The sequence below is a fragment of the Lactuca serriola genome, chromosome 9 (genome assembly GCF_051521515.1).
Source record: "Lactuca serriola cultivar US96UC23 chromosome 9, Lser_US96UC23_V15, whole genome shotgun sequence".
Taxonomy (NCBI): Eukaryota; Viridiplantae; Streptophyta; class Magnoliopsida; order Asterales; family Asteraceae; genus Lactuca; species Lactuca serriola.
In genome coordinates, this window is record NC_136416.1 from 4,660,078 (window position 1) to 4,683,215 (window position 23,138).

At 35.5% G+C, this 23,138-nt stretch overlaps 2 protein-coding genes and 1 non-coding gene across 4 annotated transcripts; 2 read left to right on the forward strand and 1 right to left on the reverse strand.

Moving 5' to 3' along the window:
* Positions 1-6,509: 6,509 nt before the first annotated feature.
* Positions 6,510-15,373, forward strand: LOC145074793 (uncharacterized). The gene is made up of 24 exons (XM_079021117.1): positions 6,510-6,797; positions 6,884-7,109; positions 7,208-7,338; positions 7,409-8,286; positions 9,866-9,987; positions 10,084-10,175; positions 10,264-10,550; positions 10,630-10,778; positions 10,886-10,956; positions 12,163-12,336; positions 12,410-12,481; positions 12,610-12,711; positions 12,792-12,881; positions 12,962-13,037; positions 13,116-13,212; positions 13,290-13,359; positions 13,462-13,641; positions 13,742-13,864; positions 13,953-14,036; positions 14,098-14,282; positions 14,352-14,490; positions 14,572-14,631; positions 14,716-14,820; positions 14,909-15,373. Exons 1-24 carry the CDS (start codon positions 6,708-6,710, stop codon positions 15,020-15,022), a joined length of 3,717 nt encoding a protein of 1,238 aa, XP_078877243.1. The 5' UTR covers positions 6,510-6,707; the 3' UTR covers positions 15,023-15,373.
* Positions 15,374-18,217: 2,844 nt separating this feature from the next.
* On the forward strand, positions 18,218-20,259 carry TPK1 (thiamine pyrophosphokinase1). 2 transcript variants are annotated; one of them, XM_079020748.1, is made up of 6 exons: positions 18,218-18,595; positions 18,682-18,781; positions 19,233-19,305; positions 19,380-19,481; positions 19,561-19,810; positions 19,962-20,259. In XM_079020748.1, exons 1-6 carry the CDS (start codon positions 18,445-18,447, stop codon positions 20,087-20,089), a joined length of 804 nt encoding a protein of 267 aa, XP_078876874.1. In that variant the 5' UTR covers positions 18,218-18,444; the 3' UTR covers positions 20,090-20,259. The 2 variants fall into 2 exon arrangements, with proteins under 2 accessions (XP_078876874.1, XP_078876875.1); XM_079020749.1 differs by having other exon boundaries at positions 18,456-18,595; positions 18,677-18,781.
* Positions 20,260-21,196: 937 nt separating this feature from the next.
* TRNAV-AAC (transfer RNA valine (anticodon AAC)) lies at positions 21,197-21,270 on the reverse strand. The gene has a single exon. It is a non-coding gene; the product is annotated as a tRNA-Val (tRNA).
* Positions 21,271-23,138: the final 1,868 nt, after the last annotated feature.

The window sequence follows — 23,138 nt, forward strand, 5'->3', positions numbered from 1 at the left end:
AGTTCAACAATAAGTGAGGTGGTTGTGGGTTGCGATTGACGAAAGGAATTGGCAACAAGCAGGGGGTGTTTGGGTGATACTCGACAGGAACGAGTGGAGAGGGAAAGAGAGTTGTTGTCATCCGTGGTGGCCGGAAAACACCATTTCCGGTGAGTGATTTCCCTTGACAACTTATTAAAGAAGATGAAGAAGGAAAGAAGATTGCATCAACCATGATTTTCAAATGGTGTTTGGGACCTGTTTATCTCATCAAAACAAAAGGGGAAGGAAAAATGGAGGTTGTTGGAGGCAGGGACGGAGGCAACAACCTCCTCCTTTTTGGTTTTGTTTTTCCAGCGTGACGCCTTCTATAGCCAATCCTCGTCGGAGGATGTTAATCTCGACTAGAGGTAGTAGCTGGGCAATAAGGAGGTGTTTGGGTGTGGTGGTCGTCTGCAGAAGGGGAAAAGAGGGAAGAGGGGAGCTGCGGAGGTGGTGGCAGCCACCGGTTCTTCTTCTTTTGCTGGTGGTATCCAAGAAACGTGATAGAGAGAGGGGTGCCAATTTAAGAGTTGTGCAAAAGTGTTTAAAATAAAATAAAAAATCTGATTTTGCAAAAATTGTTGTAGATTGTAAATGATTTTGTTTTTGAGAATTTTCTAAATAATTTAAGCCGTCACTTTACGGCAACGTCAAGTTATAAGTTTTTTCGATCTTTTGCGAGTCACGTCGTTTGTAAGGCGTGATTTAAGACTATAAATTTATATATAATTAATATTTTATATGTATTATATATATATATATATATATATATATATATATATATATATATATATATATATATATATAATTAAGTAAAGTTTGGCGGCAGGTACAAACTTTTGACGTCAAGACCAATTTTTTAGAACCTTGGTTTTTTTTCAAAAGAAATAAATAAATAAGATTTCTTGAATGTTTTGTGTAAAGTAAATTGTTGGGTAATAAATTTCTATAATATATTTTTGTGTCATAATCTCTTTTTGTAAAATTTTCTAAAATGCCTGCTTACTGTTCCTGTCATGGTGATTTCAGAAATGATTATGGATTTTAATTCCGGTATACCAACTTTGTGAATTTATGTTTAAAGTTTCGTGATTAATAGGATAGGTTCGATAATTTTTACGAATGTGATTTTGGTCGAGGTTAAAAATATTATAAAAATATAATAAAATAATAGACTGTAGTCTGAATTCAAAAGCGTTCTCAAAAGTGATTTTCGAGTTTGTAGCTATTTCAAACGAAACATTGCACAATTTATTTCAGTAAAATCAGATAAATATTGTTTTTTGTAACTTTCAAGAGGCGTAGCTTTCTCATACGACCTCCGTTTTGGATGCTTTTTATATCCACGTAATCAGGAGAACATAATCTACTAGAATATCTTATCCACAACTCTCAAATATACTTGATGCAAAAATTTATTTTTAACGTCTAAAATAAATTTAAGTTTTAGTGATTTTCGATTCGAATTTTCAGAGATAAATGGGTTGAGGAGTTTGAGATGTTCTAAAAGGTAATTATGAATATAATATTTTTAATATACATATAAACATAAAATTACACACAATTGGTCATTAATACATAGCGGTTCGCGGTAGTTTGACCGTCGAACACTGACCGGTTTTTACCAATTGTTACAATTGGTCCTTTCAGGATTACTACCCGGATGGGCAAGGTTGCATATCGACTGGATTTCTCATATGAGCTCAGTCAGATCCATAACACTTTTCCACAGTTGTAGAAATGTGTAGCTGATGATTCAATAGTGATTACATTGGATGATATTCAGGTGGATAAGCGTCTGACTTACGTGGAGAGGCCGATTGCGATTATTGACAGGAAAACTAAGACTCTGCGTAATAAGGTGGTGAATCTGGTAAAGGTGCAATGGCAGCACCGAAAGGGCTCTGAGTGGACATGGGAGTCGGAGAGCGAGATAAGGGAGCACTACTGTAACGTCCCAAAAATACGAGCCAAAAATTTCATTTTTAAAACATATACTTAGCAAATATTAGAATTAAAACATTCACCAATCATATCGTTTCATAAAAGTTATAGCATGTCGTGAAAAACATTTTATAGAACATAATAATGTCAGAGTACAAATTCCCTGGAGGGTCTCATAGTGCGGAATACAAGGCATGTGCGTGATGGGCCGCTACCGCGCCAACTCCTTCCCCTTCGAAGAAGAGGTACCTAAAACCAAAACTGAAAACTGTAAGCACGAAGCTTAGTGAGTTCACCCACTGTACCACATACCATATAATCACATAGCATACATATACTGTCGGGCATATCTGGGTGCCCGACCTACCCCTTCGGTCCTCTCGACCGGATACTGCCAAGTATATCTGGGTGCTGGCCTCCCTTTCGGTCCTCATGACCGGATACTGACTAGCATATGGGCATATCTGGGTGCCCGACCTACCCCTTCGGTCCTCACGATCGGATACTGGGGACTATTTCACCCCCCCTACTGCTACCACATAACACATATCACATAGCATCATATCATACTAGCGCATAAACATAACACAGGTAGTAGCAACCCTAAATGAATATCACAGAGACAATTATCTATCATACAACTCCTACTGGTGGGCCGGCATTGTGGCCGTAGACCCACCGCTACTGGAAGGTAACTCACCTCAAAGTAGTTGCTGATCTGCGTGGGAACTGACTGTCTTCTGCTGTAGCTGCCCCGAAAATCCTCCGGCTATAATCCCCACAAAACACTCGGTCAAATACTGCTAATAGACCCTTAGGGTAAAATGACCATTTACCCCTAACCAAGCCAAGAGTCAAAGTCAAAGTCAACTTCCAGTTGACCCGACTCGCCGAGTTGGCCTGCCAACTCGCCGAGTCCCTATCCCTTTGTCTGACCATAGCCCCGTCTCTACTCTTCGAGTTTGGCATCGACTCGACGAGTTTTCCTTCTAAACTGATGTCTAAACGTCCTTCATCCTACTCGCTGAGTTGTATGAACAACTCGTCGAGTTCGTCTTCATCCGAAGAACACTCTATGCTGAGACTCGCCGAGTTGTATGAACAACTCGCCGAGTCTGTTCTTGAGGCAAGAAGATTGCCTTGGACTCGCCGAGTCATGGAATTGACTTGTCGAGTTCCTTCATGGGTGAGTTTGGCTTCCAACTCACTGAGTCACACCCCATGACTCACTACTCCACTCCGCAAACACGAAAAGGGGGAAAAACTCGGGGACTCGCGACTCGACTCGCCGAGTCCGATGAACGACTCGCTGAGTCTGTCGCATGCAAACACTATATACTCGATTTTGCTCGAATCCAGCTCATGCCATACATAGGTCTGGGTTTCTAGGGCCTGATTAACACGTAAAGTTTCCAACTTTATGTGTAAATAAACACCAATGAAGGTTTTAGGGCTCAAAATGCACTAAAAGAGTAGATCTAGGGCTTTCATGCAATATGGATCCATAAAGGCAGTAGATCTGAGCTCCTGGAGCTCAATCATGCCTATATCTAAGGGTTAATCAACTTATTACAAACCCTAATTCGTGAACAAACTTGGAAATGGCTCAAGGAGGGCTTTAATGTAGCTATAAGGGACTATAAGCATGAAGACAGAGGGGAACTGAGTTATACCTCAAGTAAATCACCGAGATAACACAAGGATGCCTGGCCTCCTTCTTATCTTCTTGATCTACTCTTCTTTCTTCTCGAAATCTTCAAGAAACACACCAAAGCACTTCAATCTCACAAGGAATAAAGGTTTGAACGATGTTGGGAGCTCTGAGGGTGAAGGGGGCGAGGTTGGAGCGCATAAGGTTGGTTTAAATAGGGTGCAAACCCTTGAAATTTAGGGTTTCATCAGACAACGGGGACTCGCCGAGTCCAGAATGTGGACTCTCCGAGTCGCCAACTTAAACGTGCTCCCAAACCTGTCTCCACTCGGCGAGTTGGGCCTACAACTCGCCGAGTCCAAGGCTAAAAAATGTAAAATACTTAGATAAATTTTACGTACCAGGAACCAGGTGCTACAACTACCCTGACTTGTTTGCACTAGCAAACTTCTAGGATGAAGTCTGATTCAAGTGGGGGAAATTTGTAACATTCGATCCCAAGTACTTATTCTTTGGTCCCTTAAGTTTACGAATTTTGGCAATTTTGGTCCCTCGTACTTTTGGTACGCTTAGCGTACGAGATCGCTTAGTCGCAGGGGTTTAACCATGTATGTTAGGCATACGTGGTGTACGCGCGACATACGTATGCCTGGGTTAAACCCTAATTTTTATGGTTTGAACTCTATTTAAACATCATTATAACATGTGAACCTCTACCCTCATTAGCCTTCATTGTTCATTTCGTCCCATTGAAACCCTAACTCATCCTTTGAGTGTTCATGAGCTTTAAATGTAATATTGGGGCATTTTTGTGTGTATTCAAGAAAAAGGAGATTGGAGATCAAGCATTCGTTGAGGTTGAGCTTTTAGATCCAAAGTCTTCATCAACGTTGGGAGGTAGAGAAGGTATAAATTTCTTACCTTGATGATTCATTTTGATAGTTAGAGTTTAGGGCTTGTTTGTGAGCTTTATTTGGTCCCATGGGTTCCCTTTGTGAGTTTAGGCAACTCCAGGAGTTAGATATATTAGATCTTAGCCTCTTTGTTGTTCTTGATGCATAAAAATGTCATCTTGATGGTTGTTATTGGCCCATGCAAGAGTTTGAGTTCTTATTATGTGTATTGTTGGACAAAAATAGATGTTGGGTTCCGTTAAGACATGTTAAGGTTTAAAGTAGCTAACTTTATGTATTTAGAACCCTAAAATGGGCGAGATCTGAAAGTTGGACCTTATAGCTGAATAAACTAAGAATTAAATGGATTAGGGTGGCAAGCAACCTAGTACGATGGGCCTACCAAGTGGTACGCTGTGCATACTGGCGGTTGAGTACGCCAAGCGTACAATGCGTACGCCGAGTGTACGCCTCACAGTGGGTTTTTGGACTTTAGTTATGCTTTGGACTTTTGGGCCTTAGTTAGGTTTTGGGACTTTGCCTGTTTAAAGTATGAGTGAACCTCAAGATTCTTCTAATGGGCCTTAAGTTGTATGTGTTGGGCCTTTATGGGGCTTAAGGGCCATTATTGTATTATTGGGCCAAGTTTGGTTAGGCCCATTATAGGAAGGATATAATGGTCTTTTATCCTAGGAGTGTGGGTCTGGGATTTTAGACCGACGGTTATGGTTTATAACCTAATTTAGATAAGGGTGATTTGTCTGTGTTTAGTGTGGGATCGTCCGGTTCTGTAGCCGAGCAACTAGTTATTTATCAACAGATTGAGGTGAATTTTCTCACAGATCGTCCGGTTATGTATGGTATGAGGTATTTTGGGAAACTCACTAAGTTATGTGTTTACAGTTTTTGTTTATGTTTCAGGTACTTCCGATTCAAAGGGGAAGAGCTTGAGATGTTCACATCGTACACACCATGATTTTCCGCTTTATTGACTATGATGTATTATTGTGGATGACTACTGATACATTATGATTTCTATATGGTTTTGATAAACACATTTGACTGATGTTTTATTTAATATAAAAACAAAATTTTTAGTTATGGGTTTTGAGACGTTACTATACCAATAGTTATAAATAACACTAAATCGAAAGTTCCATTCAAGTTTTTTCACATGCGGTCGATAGGTGGATCTGACTGAGATTGTTAGCCCTAAAACCTAGTTTAACTTGGAGCGACACATTTGCTTTTTTATGAAACAAACTTGTTTTTCATATATAACCTATCTATATGACCTAACTACATGTTGTGAACTACTCAAGTCTTGCGACTAATTACAAATATGAGACATTTTATAATATTCATGTAATTGTTTTCACAACAAGGCGACATGACTTTAATGTCCATGTCATAGTTTCATTGCTACGAGCACACCATTTATAAATGTACTTACTTAACTGATGACATACATGGACACAAAGTTACCTTGTTCCTTACCCATGAATGGATCAAACAAGCATAGATCATTTGTTTTATGATGTCTATGTTCTCAATGACATTTTGCTGCTCATGATGTAGAAAAACATTTTGCGTTAAACAACTCAAGAACCATAGATACTTATCGGGAGAAAACTTCACATGTAACACATAAACGAGTTAAATAAACATTAGAAATTACATCATTAAATATTACCAAAAACAAATTTAATATATAAAAACAGATACCGACAACTCTATCACGATACACAATACAATTAGGATCATCTAATATACAAATTGATAAATTGCTTGTTAAGGCCGATATTGTTTTCATTTGTGTATTAACATTAAATATGTAAGTATTTAGATATTGATTGTATTTAACAAAATATCTATGAGTTGAAGACCCTTAATTGATAAATAGACCATATTCTTTACCCACCCACTCCACATTCAACCCCAAACTTGCCCCTTTTCACTTGCTGCCGCTTAACAACCCCCTCCGTAAAATTCATATATAATCATACTTGCAGCCCTTTTGGTTGCCCAGCTCTCTATCTTTATCCCTATTCCCAAATCAATATTATAATCTTTTTTCCATTTTAATCGTCATTCATCTTCATATATATAGGAAAATCAGTTTTGTCTACAGATTTCCCCTTTTTTCTTCTTTGTAATCCTCTGCAATCGAATTCCGAATCGACGGAGACAAATTAACCATGGTGGAAACAAGGCGGAGCTCGTCTTCCTCGAAACGCACGCTATCATCCCCATGTTCGTCTCCTATCCCAACCGGGAAAAGATCAAAGGTATCGTTAATTGGGGGTTTGTAAAAGACTTTGTTTCTGTTGAATTTTATATCGAAAATTTCATTTTTGGCGATCGGTGGTTGCAGGCAGCGGAGGCGGCATCTTCGTCTACTACCGGGACGCCGGTGGAGCCCATTGAGGCGGTGGTGAAGGAATCCGGTGGATGCGAGTCTCAAGAACAGGAGGTCCGATCTTCTGATCCGTCCAAGAAAGACTCCGATGCCTGTGACGAAGTGCCCGGTGTTGACGTTCCTGAAAAATCTCCGGTTGTTCAAGTGGAAGGACAGCCGTTAGTCTCGCCTATGTCTCTAGGTGGGATTGAGGTTACATGAATTTGTAAAAACTTGTTGCGGGGACTGGGATACCTTTCTACAGCTCTTGATCTTTCTTTCTTTCGGATTGATTTGTAGGTGATTCGTTAATAGATGTAGAGAAGACGAAGGCGAATGGTGGTTCAACTGTGTTGAATCGTACCAAGAAAAGACAGTCAAAATCTAATGTTGGGGTTGCGTGGGGAAAGCTTCTTTCCCAGTGCTCACAGGTAGTAGGTCTTTCAACTGTTATTTACATGCAATCATAAGAGTCTAATGTGTTTCTTTTCTGATGTCCAGAACCCTCATGTTGTTATGGATCGTCCCATTTTCACTGTTGGTCAAGGTCGCCAATGTGACCTGTGGATCGGCGATCCCAACATCAGTAAATCATTGTGTAGCCTGAGGCACATAGAGTCACAGCAAGGAGGCGCATCAATCACTTTACTTGAAATCACTGGTGGCAAAGGTGTTGTGAAAGTCAATGGCAAGACATGCACTAAAAGGTCAACCTTACCACTTAAAGCTGGAGATGAAGTGATTTTTAGCTCTTCGGGAAGGCATGCTTATATATTTCAACAGCTATCGAATGATAATGTTGGTGCAGATGTGGCACCTCCCATGAGCATATTAGAAGCACATAGTGGGTCCTTAAAAGGGTTACAGTTTGAGGCAAGATCTAGAGACCCATCAGCAGTTGCAGGAGCCTCAATATTAGCATCTTTGTCTAGTATTCAGAAAGAGTTATCTCTTCTCCCCCCTCCTTCTCGTAAAGGCAAAGGCTTACAAACTGGAATGCCAAATCTACCCTCTGTCTGTGATAATCGTGCATCTGATACTGAAATGAAAGATGCTGCTGATGTGGCACCATCGAGTGAGAAGGGTGCTAATGAGAATATTGATGGTGTTGGTGTTGGGGACACAGGGAATGCCCCTGGCCCTGCAGCAACTCATGAATTAAGGCCATTACTGAGAATGCTTGCAGGATCCACTGCTTCTGAGTTGGATATTTTGAAAATTATTGATGAGAGGAAAGAAATTAGAGAACTGCTTAAGGAAATTGATCCACCCATCTCATTAGCAGCAAGGCGTCAAACATATAAAGATAGCTTACAACAAGGGATTCTCAGCCCCGATGCAATTGAAGTTACATTTAAGGATTTCCCATATTACTTAAGGTGCAACCACTGCCTTACTTTTTTATTCTCTCTTTTTTGTACTTCCCTATCTGGTCATCACATGATCTTTAACTGGCTAAAAACTTGTGAGAAAAGCTTAAGACCTCTATTGTAGTACAGGTTATCATTGTTGTGAATTTAGAGAATTGATGGATTTATCCATTCTTTTAGAAGCAACAATAATCTAGGCCTATAGGCATGTGGATGATGAGAATTGCATGTATACTATCAATAGAATTTATAATAGATTTGATTGTACAAAATAGATGATGTCTATGAGCCATACCAGGTTAGGGTGCTTGACACTTAAGGGCTGCTTCTTTTTTCTTATCAAGTCGTGGCTGTATACATAAGGTCTGTTTTAGTTTTTCTAGACTGAAATACCGAATAAACCGTCTGAATGAAGCTAAATGATCATTTTACCCTTACATTCTAACAAACATTTTTTCACAATATACATCAGTTTTAACAATATTCATCAACTTTAACGTGGTACTTGTGTGGAAGATATAAGAAGGGCAAATAGGTAAAAGGGTTAGTGTCGTAACATATCAAGCCTGGTTTTTTTGTAAACCCCTTGAAGTCATTCTGTTCAGATTAAGTAAAAAAGAAACATCGATGTATAGCTGGCCAGATTTAGTACTTAACCCATAAAGCTCATTAAGTAAAAAAGAAACACCTTCTTACATAGTATGATATTTTTATTATTATTAATTTTTTTTTAATGTAACACAAACATGGTAGAACCTTTTTGTGGCAATATTTTAACTGTAATTTAGTTTAGGATGCCTTCACAGATTAATGTTTTTAGCATAGGGGTTAAGGATCAAACTTGCTCTGATTTGCATCCCCGAGTAGGTTATGATGCTCATAGATGATGCATTGGTTTCCACTTTTCTTCTGTCTGTATTTGGCTTATCCTTTTCTGGCTGATGATTTGTTTTGTGAATATATTAATCATCATGTAATTGGAGATTTCAGGATTTAGTTTTTTTTTTTTCTAGCTTGCTTGACATTCAAAGAGGAGTAGGTCTTCCATGTAGCGTGACACAAATAAAGTGGATCACATATGTGATTCTATGTGCTTTTCTTCAGTTTTTTGTTAGTTCTTTTTGAAGCTTACCAAAAGCTGTTGTTATAATTCGATTTGTACTCCTTTAGAGAACTAAATGAACAAGGCCAAACTCTTTCTACTTTAAATGTTAGTATCAGGAAAAACTGAACAAGTAGTCATTGGACTAACTTAGTTTCCTCATTTGCATCACTGGTTGAAAGGCTTTCTGTTGCATATGACTGTATGAGACAGCAATCCAAGGGTGTTTTTGAATAAGAACGTGGCTCAGATTTATAGCCATCTTTTGGCTTAGGTTGTGTTGATTCAAAGGCTGGAAATTGCAGCTAACATAATTTATTAGAGTAATTAAAATATAGTTTAGTTAATTGCTATCAAACATATTGACCAAACAAATAAAGATGATGGTAATAATAAGAAAGATGATGCTTGTTGGCTTTCTCAGCAAAATAACTATTATTCTTTTAGCTTTTTTGGTTACATTACTATTTCTTTTGAAACATGCAGTGAAACAACAAAAAGTGTATTGATTGCCTCCACATATCTCCATCTGAAACGTAATGATTTTGTGAAGTATGCCTCAGATCTGCCTACTTTGTGCCCTAGAATACTCTTATCTGGTCCAGCAGGTACTGTGTTCAATTGGTTTACATCGAAAGGACAGAAAAGTCTTTCTTGTTTGAATACTCTTTAACTTTGTGTCCTCACAACACAACACAACACAGGTTCAGAGATATATCAAGAAACATTGGCAAAGGCTCTTGCTAAACATCTAGATGCTAGACTGCTTGTAGTTGATTCTCTTTTATTACCTGGTGTAAGTCTTCTATCTTCCAATTCACAATCACAATTCCTTTTTAATGACTGACTATATATAGATATTTTGATAATTTTTTGGGTAACAGGGATCAGTTGCTAAGGAAACGGACACTTCACTAAAAGAGAGTACTAGGCCTGAAAGAGCAAGTGTGTTTGCTAAACGGGCCCCACAAGCGGGGGCTATGCACTCGAAGAAACCGACATCAAGTGTTGAGGCTGATATAGTTGGTGGATCTACCACAGGCTCTCATGCTCAGCCAAAGCAGGAGGCATCTACTGCATCATCAAAAAGCTACACCTTCAAGAAAGGTGATAGAGTTAAATATGTGGGTTCCTTGTCATCTGGTTTTTCTCCTTTGCAGACTCCCTTGAGGTATTTTATTTTAGCTTCAGTTGAAATTCTTGATATTTTGTAATCTCTGATCTCCAAAGATATTTATTTATTTCCCCAGGGGGCCAACTTATGGTTATAAGGGCAAAGTTTTACTTCCATTTGAGGAGAATGGGTCTTCCAAGATTGGAGTCAGATTTGATAGGTCAGTTCAAGAAGGGAACGATCTTGGAGGAATTTGTGAGGAAGATCATGGCTTTTTTTGTTCTGGTACATGCAACTATTGGATATTGTAGTTTAATAATATTTAGGTTATTGTTCATTATTAGTGAAAACTAAATTGATATTATTATTCCTTTGTTGGATTATATGTGCAGCTGATTCGCTTCGCCTTGATTCTTCGAGTGCCGATGACATTGAGAAGCTCGCTATTAATGAACTTTTTGAGGTGATTCTTTCTATACAATACAGTAGTTTACATATTTGAAATGATCATATTACTTTCTTTGGTTATATTTTCAATCTAGCATGAAACTGAAGTTGTATGAGGTATGGGACTTCAAGATTCATTCATCTTTCATAAAATTTGTGCTTGCTGTAATTAGAAAAAGTTTAGTTTCAACAGGAACACTAGAAACTTTTTTTACTGTTAAAGACTTGAGCATAGAAACTTTTTTTAGGTTCTACAGTTTTCTTGGTTGGATGGGAGTCTGAGTTCACTTGTCTTTTAAGTTAGAGCCAACCACAGTGCATGTTTCAAAGAGAGGGGAGATAGAGACACTCTCTTGTATCGTTTTAATAAGTTGTTATGCAATCAAAACCTAAAGCAAGTAATATGCTTTCTTTTTTTAAGTTGTATAACCAAAACAATGGATGATGTTATAACCAAAAAGAAGCACTAGGGAGTAGAACATAGCTAGAATTGTGCCTATAAGGGAAACAAAGTTATATTATATTATATTATATGTATGTAAAATAGAGCAGATGTGTAATTCTGCAAGGATGTTAGAACCTAATGAAATTCCTGGTCATATGGGCGTTAGATAGTGGTGGGATTCTTTAGGGAATTTGGATGTGAGGACAAACTTATAATATCTCAATATCAATAGACACTACTTATTTAATAATATAAGCTCTATTTTGCAAAAATATAGTCTAACATCCCTGGATTAATTTGATTGAAGCTGGTAAGCCCTTCCTTTACTACACTTGATATCATATAATATGTAAAATCATGAGTTGATACATGGAATGGAGTGGTTGATGAGAAACGTGCGCTGCAAATGGCATTAGGACTGCTCAAATGCTTGTAGGTAATGAAGCAGTTGAAAAAAGGGCAACACAAAAAATAAGTGAGGGCAAATTTGTAAAATGTTAAGTTCTTTCTTCAGTAACCCTCTATATATATATATATATATATATATATATATATATATATATATATATATGCATCAGAATATCAGATTAAGTAATTAAGTGAAAAAGAAACTGTAGCTGCCTGACATATCACATATGTATTATGCTGTATGGAGCAAACGTGAGGGGGGCACAGCTAAGCTAAAAACCTAAAAGTGCATAAGAAGCTTTGACGGTTAATTTGTAGCAACTGACATGGTTGATGGTTGAGTGAGTTGAAAAGTGTGTTTGTATGCAGGTTGCTGTAAAAGAAAGTAAAAGCAGCTCATTGCTTTTGTTTGTGAAAGATATAGAGAAATCAATGCTGGGAAATCCAGAGGCGTATGCTTCCTTCAAGAGCAAGCTTGAAAATGCACCTGCTAATGTGGTTGTCATTGCTTCACATACTCAAATGGACAGCCGCAAGGAGAAAGTAAGTCTTCCTTTTAGATTTTCATTCCATTCCATTCCATCATATTCATAATAATAACATTTTAATTTTCCAGTCTCATCCTGGTGGATTACTCTTCACAAAGTTTGGGAGCAATCAGACCACATTGCTTGACTTGGCTTTCCCGGTACTACTACTGTCTACTGCTATAAATTAATCACATCACATGTATTATATATATATATATATATATATATATATATATATATATATTTCAATGTAATAAAAAAATTTCCTATATATCATATCATTCAGGATAGTTTTAGTAGACTTCATGATAGAAGCAAGGAAACTCCCAAAACAATGAAGCAGCTCACCCGACTTTTCCCAAACAAAGTTGCCATACAGATGCCTCAGGTAATTATTTATTTGAATATATATATTTTTTCATAATTGTTGGTGGACCTCAGTTAACCTTGTGATAATGATGATGGTAGGATGAAGTGCTGCTTTCAGACTGGAAGCAACAACTGGATCGTGACATAGAGACCTTAAAATCACAGTCAAACATTGTCAACATCCGTGCAGTAAGTATTCAAAATTCACAATTTTTTTTTATTATTCTAATAATTATATTATATTATATTTCTGATGTCATGATGTTTAGGTTCTGAGTCGAGTCGGTCTTGAGTGCTCCAACCTTGATGAACTTTGTGTAAAAGATCAAACCTTGACTAACGAAAGTGAGTAGAGTAGTACATCTCTGATTCTTACCAATTTGGCTTTTTGATTAATTTTCACTCTTTTGGATATGTTGATAGGTGTGGAGAAAGTTATTGGATGGGCTCTGAGTCATCACTTTATGCAGAGTTGTGAAGCTTCTGCTAAAGATGCTAAACCTGTGATTTCCAATGAAAGGTACTAACTAGCAAATAGCAATAGCCAATAGCATGCATGCTTATTTTTGTGTTATACATTTTTCATGTGGTTTGCAGTCTCGAGTATGGGATCAACATACTGCAAGGAACTCAAAACGAGAGCAAAAGTTCTAAAAAGACCCTGAAGGTGGGTTATGGTTAATTACAGTTATACACACATTTTATGCATGTAATAATTGGTTAATGTGTGATGGTTGACATAAACAAATTTTATTTATTCCAATTCCAGGATGTGGTTACTGAAAACGAATTTGAGAAGAGACTGCTTGGTGAAGTTATTCCTCCTGGTGATATTGGTGTTAGCTTTGACGACATTGGAGCTCTTGAATCTGTGAAGGATACCTTGAAAGAGTTGGTGATGCTACCTCTTCAGAGGCCTGAGTTGTTCTGTAAAGGGCAGCTAACAAAGGTAACCACACCACAAGTTGAAGTTGTTATATTATATTGATGTTTTTTCATTAATAATAATGATTATAATATGTTGTGTTTATGATTATGTTTTTGTGTAGCCTTGTAAAGGAATCTTGCTGTTTGGACCCCCGGGTACTGGTAAAACAATGCTTGCAAAAGCTATTGCAACCGAGGCTGGTGCAAATTTCATCAACATATCCATGTCAAGCATAACGTCCAAGGTATTATTAATTAATTATTTAAAAGATAAGAAATAGTATTGTTTTTTGGTAGATAACATAACTGATGATGATGATGATGTGTGTGAAGTGGTTTGGTGAAGGAGAGAAGTATGTGAAAGCAGTTTTCAGCCTTGCTAGTAAAATCGCACCCAGTGTTGTTTTTGTTGATGAGGTAGGTGTATATGATATTGATGGTAGGTATGAGTTATGATATTGATGATGATGGTTGGTAGGTGGACAGCATGCTGGGAAGACGTGAAAACCCTGGGGAGCATGAAGCAATGCGTAAAATGAAAAACGAGTTCATGGTGAATTGGGATGGCCTTCGTACAAAAGATAGAGAACGCGTACTTGTACTCGGTGCAACCAATAGGCCTTTTGACCTCGATGAAGCTGTCATCCGGAGACTGCCTCGCAGGTACAACATAAATTATATACATATATTTTTTATTAACATATAAATAATATCAACAAAATGCATTTTCAGGTTGATGGTAAATCTACCAGATGCCGCCAACAGGGAGAAAATTTTAAGAGTCATACTGGCAAAAGAGGAGCTGGCACCCGATATGGATCTTCAAGCAGTCGCTAATATGACAGATGGCTACTCAGGAAGTGATTTGAAGGTCTTCCTTCCACTTCCATGCTACACTACCTTTTTTACTTTTTCATATATTTACTCTCTTTTTTATTTTGGTTCATTTCAGAATCTTTGCGTGACAGCTGCCCACTGTCCAATTAGAGAGATATTAGAGAAGGAAAAGAAGGTTTGTTTTCTATATTTATAACTTTATATTATTATTAATTTATTTTAATTAATATTTGGTGCATTGTTATTACTTATTATGCAGGAGAAAGCTTTGGCATTGGCAGAAAATAAGCCGGTACCTGCTTTACGAAGCAGTGTGGACGTTCGCCCACTAAATTTGGATGATTTTAAGTATGCACATGACCAGGTAATCTATTCAAACTCTTATTTATTTATTTATTTATTTAGTAAAAGTGAAAAGAATGGTGATGATATATTTTTGTATTATCTATCAGGTATGTGCGAGTGTGTCGTCTGAGTCGGCAAATATGAACGAGCTTCTGCAATGGAATGAGCTATACGGCGAAGGTGGATCCAGGAAGAAAAAGCTTCTCAGTTACTTCATGTAGACACCACACCACACCACACGAGTGTATGAATCAGCAACTATCAAGTGTATAGCAGTCCTCCCTTTGTTTACTTTTTTACAAATTAGTTTGAGATAAAAAAAAAAAAAAAACAGACAGACAGACAGAGGCTTGTTGGTTTACTTTTCTATCATAAAATGCCCACCTCACCCCACCCCACCCTCATATACAACACGACCTGTATCAACGGAAATTCCTTTGCAGGTTTGTCACCCAAGAGATTTTTTTCCATTGCGCTGAGTTGAGCCTTTCTCCTATGTGTATTATATATATAATATATATTTAGTTGTTGCCTCCCCCCTTTGCTTTCATTTCAAATCCATATTTATTTCATTTGCCTTGCTATTCTTAAATTTTTTTATGCCTCCTGTATCTATCTATGTAGAGACTAATAACTAATTTGCTTGTTTTATTTTACATTCAGTGCCATTCCAATCTTGTTTTAAACTAATGGACTTCAGTTTTTGGCTTTTTTTTTTTTTTTTTGGTTAAAGTTACTTTTATTAACCTTGGTATGCTTATTATTTCCATCTCATTTACTGCTAATCAGACGTTTACTTCTTTCGGATTTCAAATCCTTGAAAGTTATTTGACAGGTTCCGCTTACCTTTTTTAACAACAATCTGCCAAACCAAAGTATCATAATGAATGTTAAAACAAAACAAAAGTACCCAAGCTCTTCATATCACTCATTAAGTGGAGGCATGACACAGCCTCCATAGACAATATATGCAAATTCATAGGCTATGAATCCATTCATGTTTTTGTCGTCGATGCTTTTTGTTTTTCACATGATGTTGACATGTGTCTTTCATTCGTATTTAAAAGAAAAAAAAACTCATGTTTGTCATGGAGAACCTTTAACACAGTGGTATGGACTGGACATGCATACTTGTTTTGTGTTGAGAATATAAATATCATAATGATTTTGATATTTATGGTTAATGTTACAATTTGATAACAAACTATTTGAGATGTTAAAAAATGCCGTTATTTGAAAAATACATATATCATTAAAATTAAAACATTTTCTTAACAAAAAGCTATTTAGGTAAAAGTATTTTGTGAACAACATGTTCAAATTGCTTAGCTTTGATTTATTATTATTATTATTATTATTATTATTATTATTATTATTATTATTTAATGAACAATGCTATTTGTAAAAGACTAAAATACTAGGAAATAAATTTGTATATTAACCATGATATCTGTACCAACAGTAAGTAGAGTAATGTAAGCGGTTTTCAATTAACCTTATACCTTTTCATATTAAAAAAACTTGTGTTTGTCACGGACAACCTTTAACACGTTGGTATGGACATGTATACTTCAATCACATTGAGAAAATAAATATTGATTTTGATATTTATGGTTAATGTTATAAATGGATAACAAACTATTTGATGAAGTGAACAAAAATGTTGCATTTGTGAGCAAAAAAACCACTAAGGCAAAAGTATTTGTGAACAAAATGTTCCAATTTGCTTACCTTGGCTTGGATTATAGCTTATTAAAAAAACATGGTATATGCAAAAAACCAAAACACTTCGAAATACATTTGTACATTAACCATGATATTTCTACAAACAATCAACAATGTATGAAATAGTGCAATATAAGCGGATATCCAAGTAACCCTATACTTTTGACTTTCAGCCTTAATCATATTCACTATTCATCAATTTATTATTACTTATAATTACTAACTAATATGTGATTTAAATATACGGATAATGATTTGTAAGGATAACCAATCGTAGCTTTTGTTTATATCACTAAACTTAGTTTTGTGCTTAATATACCATTAAACTTGTTGAATTTGTTTAAAAAAAACACCAATGTGACCGGTCTTAGTGGGTTTTGCCGGTTTTCAATGTCGTTTCCGGCGAAATATGAGTTATCCGACAATCTTTGAAGTTTCCAATCATTTTCTCATGCCAATGATGGGTTTTCCAACGAAATTTTGAAATCCTTTTTTGAAAACGAAACCCTTTCTAGAAAGGAATTTCTAGATGCATGTGTGTTGAGTTCTTGAGAATCGAAACCTTTTATTGAGTTCTTAAAATTGATTTCTTGATATTGTTCTTCATTACCCTAGAAACGAGTTATAGATCTTGAAAAACTTGAAACGAGAAACCCTAAGTTTGATTTTTCAGATCTTTATGAACACACGAAACGAGTTTGACCTCCACATCGTTCTTGAGATCTTGAAAAACCCTAATGAAAAACTCCAAGTCATATATATATATATATATATATATATATATATATATATATATATATATATATATATATATATATGGGAAAAGTGAATATACCCTTAAGGGTATATAAGCTTAGGTACCCAAATACACTATACTACGTCGTTTTTTTTATCATATAATACGTTGTAATTGTCCGATGTTCTCATAATTTAACTTCTAACTTGATTTACATTCATAATTTTTATAAATTACACATTTATCTTCATCTTACATAATTTTCATTTTCAGCTACAATATATATAGCCTAGTAGGTGTTCGACAAAAAAATGTGATGTAAGAGAAAGATAATCGTGAAATTTCAAAAATCTTGAAAGTAACTCAAGTTATAGGTTGAAGTTAAAGAACAATAAAACGAATATATCAAACAAAACAACGTATTATGGTGTCTTTGGGTACCTAAGCTTATATACTCTTAAGGGTATATTCACTTTTCCATATATATATATATATATATATATATATATATATATATATATATATATATATATATATATGAACAAACTCTAGGTTCATTGGAAAATCGATGTTTTTCCGGAGAAAATGACCGACATTTTAAAAAATGGATGGAAAACTTATATTTTACTGGAGACCGGCAAAATTCACGGCACCTGTTCATATCGATATTTTTTTAATACTATTCAATAAAGTCAATATTATATTGAGTATAAAAATAACTTTAATATATATATATATATATATATATATATATATATATATATATATATATATATATATATATATATATATATATATATATATATATATATATATATATATATATATAAACTAAAATTTGTTACTTTGCAAAGGTCATTATGATTTTTAATATATTAAGAGAAAACGAATAGCGTAGAAAATATAAAAGATGGAAAATTTGTTAATATAATAGTCTCCACGTTTCGTGATTGAAAATTGTGGATCCCAATTCCCCAAATAGTATTCAATTTCCATGTTCGCTGTACATCAAAGATTTCAACCACCAGCCACCCCAGAAATCAGAATAAATGACCAAGAAGCTCCAAGTTTCTTTCAATAAACAATCACCGCGCCGACATGTATCGTCAGAAGTGATCATTTTTCTTGATTCCCACCTTATCTTTCCTCTGTGATTCTGTGAGATTGCGTTTTTTTCATCCGATGGCAGAAAAGTTACTCATGACTCATTCTTCAAGCTTCTTATTGCCACCGACGATAACCGACGCCGTAAACGGCTCTTCTCCGACCACGTACGCACTTATCATCCTTAACCAACGTCTCCCCCGGTTTTCACCCTTACTCTGGCAACACGGTAAGTCTATACTCGTTCCTGTTCAATCGAATGGTCATAGTGATTATAGGGTTTTTATGATTGTTGCTGTTGTTGTTGTAGAGCAGCAAAAATTCGTCTTTGTGCTGATGGTGGAGCTAACCGTTTATTCGATAACATGCCCGAACTATGCTCTGATGAACACAGCGTTTCTGTAATCCAAGAAAGGTTTTACATGTTTCTTCCCTCAAGTTGTTGTGTAATTACTGATTGCCTGTAAGCTGTTTGGTTTTATGCTTCTGAGACTTGGATTTGCTTTTTACTAAAGGAAAAGTGGAAGTGGGCTTCACAGTTCTAATCGTATGTCCCACTATCACTTTTGGCACACCATTAAAGTCAGCACCTCTTTAATTTTATGAAGAAAGAGCCAGAGGGTCTTCATAAAGAAAGAATATGTGTTAACTTGCATATCTTTTCCTATAGAAAGTAAACAGTTAGTTTTGGGAACATTAAAGTCATCATCTATGTAGTCCTATGAAGAAAGAGGGGGGTCATCCTAAAGAAAGAAAATGAGCTTTTAACTTGTGAATTATTGTTCTTGAAACTGTGTGTGTGTGATTTATAGGCCCACCTTGAAACAGTTGAATTTGTAATAATCTGGATATGCATCTACTTTTAGGTACAAGCCGGATGTAATTAAAGGAGACATGGATTCTATCCGACCAGATGTTTTAAATTTCTACAAAAATCTGGTAAGCTGTGTATAATCTTAATGGAAACAATTTTCTAGGAATCTTACAGAGTTTAATTACACCTCAAAATGCAGGGCACAATGATTGTGGATAATTCTGATGACCAGGACACCACAGATTTACATAAATGCATTGCATATGTACTTGATTTTGTGTCTGATGATGATAAGTCAAATGTAAGTAGAAATGATGAATGTTTTTATGTAGATGTAGTTGGAAAAAGGAAAATTTGTAATAGATTATGTGTTGTTACAGCTGTGCATACTTGTTGCTGGTGCACTTGGTGGAAGGTTTGACCATGAAATGGGAAACATTAACAGTTTGTGCCGTTTCTCAACAACACGGATTGTTCTCTTGTCTGATGACTGTCTTATTCAACTTCTTCCAAGCAACCGACATCACCAGATTCATATCCACTCTTCCGTGGAGGGCCCACATTGTGGTCTTATTCCCATTGGCGCCCCTTCCGGAAGTTCTACAACCACAGGGCTTCAATGGAATCTTGGTAAGACACAGACATCCCTAATTTATGATTTTATACCAAACAAATCTACTAACTGTTTGATTATGTGAAATATATCTAAAATAGTTGTGAAAATCATAATAGATGAATTGATGGGGTATTTATTATTATTATTATTATTTACACACTACAGATAACACGGAAATGAGATTTGGGGGGTTAGTGAGCACATCAAACATTGTTAAAGGAGAGATTGTAAGCGTGCGATCTGATTCTGATCTTCTATGGACGATAACCATTAAAAACCAGTCATCAAATTGAAATTGACGCCAAGCTCCATCATCATCTTCCTTCCTTGTTGCTAGCTAGGAATAAATCTTTTGTGATATTCTAAATTTCTTTTTTGTGATTACAATCATTAGAATTACTTATATTGTACACATTTTATGTTTGGTATGCAAAATGCAAATGAATTCATTAAAATTGATAGACGCTGATTCTGTTGTGTCTTAATGTAAGATTCAGTAATCTTCCTTGCCTTTATTAAATATTCTCTTCTCCCATTGGGTTTAATAATAATTAATATATACACACATGAGATCCCTATCTATAAGGAAAGTATGAAAAATACAAACATAACTACTAATAAGATATGCATGTGTTGATAGTCCCCTGTTAATGTAATCGAATTGAAACGGAGGACAAATGGTGAGTCTGTCTTAGAGGTCATTAAAGAGAATTTGCTTCCTCTTCTTCATCACCAACAATGGTTGTTTTCAAGTCTCCATAACGCCTTTCCTTCTCAGGATCCACCACCATGAAAATATCTCTGGATCAATTTTATTAAGAGTGATGTATGTGACAACTAATCTTCTAGCTCAACAAAGTCCAACTCTGGATGCCTTTGAAACTTGCTATTCTTGAGACCTTGCAGTCAAAAAAACTCTAATACCCCCTTAGTGATTAGTGAAGAATCCTACCTAAACACTCAAAAATACCATGCATGCAAGCTTCAGGGACACAGTATTGATCCACATTCTCATTCTGTCACAAACCTCCATGCCATCTTCATCGGGTTGATTTTTCTAATAGGGTCGTCACTAGTTTAAGAGCAATAAGCTCGTTAACCACCTGCTTGGTTTAATATATATACACATCATCAGCCCTATCTATAAGGAAACTATAATGCTAATAATTAGATATATGATAATACTTAAAGATCGATTTATATTATGTACAGTGTGATTCCTTCAAGCGACTTCAATTTTATTTTATGTGCGAGTGAAAATTTTTAATTAGGATAAACTTCGACAGTGTCTTTTTCTTGTAAGGAGAAAAAAAAAAAACAATACTTGTAGTCTTTAGTGTCACATTAATCTAGATGAGCAGAACAGGTGTTTAGAAGTTGTAACTGAAAAAAATAAAACTTGGCTTCGCCCGGGTTCGAACCGGAGACCTTCAGTGTGTTAGACTGACGTGATAACCAACTACACCACGAAACCTGTTTGAACATCTTTCTAACGTTTTATATATATTGATATTTGTCAGAGTTAAACATAGCAACTAAACAACATGCATAGAATAACTAGTTATATTTTTTTGTGATGGTCGGATGGAGACAATAAAACAATCTATGTGAGTGTACTTTTATTTAAAGATTGTCAAATAACAGCATCTTCTATAAGTGATTAATATCTTTTTACAAATAATCAACTATAGGATGAACAAATTCATAACAATACATACTCCGTAAATGTGGTGTTATTGTTATTGTTTTGAATGAATTGTTGACTGGCAAGGAAACCAATATTGCAACAATTTTGAAAATGTTATGTACATTTCCCTACATTTGTTTCTTATATGGATAATAATGTCAATATATAAAAATATTCTTTGTGTACATAACTCGTCACCATACACTTTCAAAAAGTGATTCGCTTACATCACTTTCTTAAAGCGATCTAAATTTTGAAGTCATCCATCAATATTTTGGTTTTAAAAAACAGTATCAAACCATTTGCAAAATGAACTACTTAAATGCCAAAAAAATACAACAAAATCCAATCATGTGTAAAGTATATAATCATCACTGTGCAAGGATTATCGTTGTGTTATATTGATTTTTAACTGATATATTGGTATGTATAGTTTAGTATTGTTGTGTCAAAACATACATGTTGATGAGATGACTTGGAAAAGTCAAGCTAACATTTTACAAATAAATTAGGTAGAACACATTCTGTAAGTACAACTATACGGAAAAAAAAGGACTAAACAAGACAAATGTAATGGTTTTCTACGTTTCATATACGTACCAAAGCTTAGCTTTGCCGTTACTATGATCAAGGAACCAAACCACTTATATAATCATCCAAAAAATAATTATGTGATTGGTCTTGTGGTTCACCAAAACATACTATAACCGCTATGTGTTTAACCCTTATGCTTTCATTTATTGTGTGATTGGTCATATTGCATATATATAATGAATTTTCTACCGCTTTTTAATTCTTTTTACATTTTTTGAATATTTTTTTATTTATTTGTCGATTAAAAATATAAAAATCCAAAAGAAACTCTCTCTCTCTCTCTCTCTCTCTCTCTCTCTCTCTCTCTCTCTCTCTCTCTCTCTCTCTCTCTCTCTCTCTCTCTACCAAGGTTTTACCACCCATATTGGTTTGTTCTTCATGAACACACACACTCAAGAATATCTTCATGAACACACACATGAACATCTCCATGAAGACACACACACACACCACTCTTTGTCACTAGCATCTATCGCCACCGTCACTATTACCACGTATAGAAATCGACATACACATACACAAATGTAGATCATGAAATGGACACACACATGAAAATCGACACACAAACCTACAGATCTGAAAATTAACATACACACACACATACCCACAAACCTAAAAATCAACACACAATGACTAACCACACAAGATAATAAATCAAAGGGTATAATAGTACTTTTACACTAATTTTGAAAGAATATGAAACCACAATGACTAACCACACAAGAAATGAAACCACATAGACCAAGCATGTATGAGCTATCATAGTTGTCTTCACCATGTCTCTTTTGGTGAACCACATGGACTAACCACATATTTTGACTCATTTAAATGTATATCCACCAAATATTTGAGATGTATATACCAATACTTAGCCACCGTTTAGTCATGGAAAAATAAGGTGTATTCCGAAAAAAATCTAAGAAAAATGAAAATTCTAAAAACTTATGTAGTTAAACATTTTTTATTCAGAATTTTTCCTAGAAAATGAAAATATTTCATTTTCCAAAATTACAAATAACTTGAAAAAATTTAAAAAACAAATAAACATTGTTTACCATAAT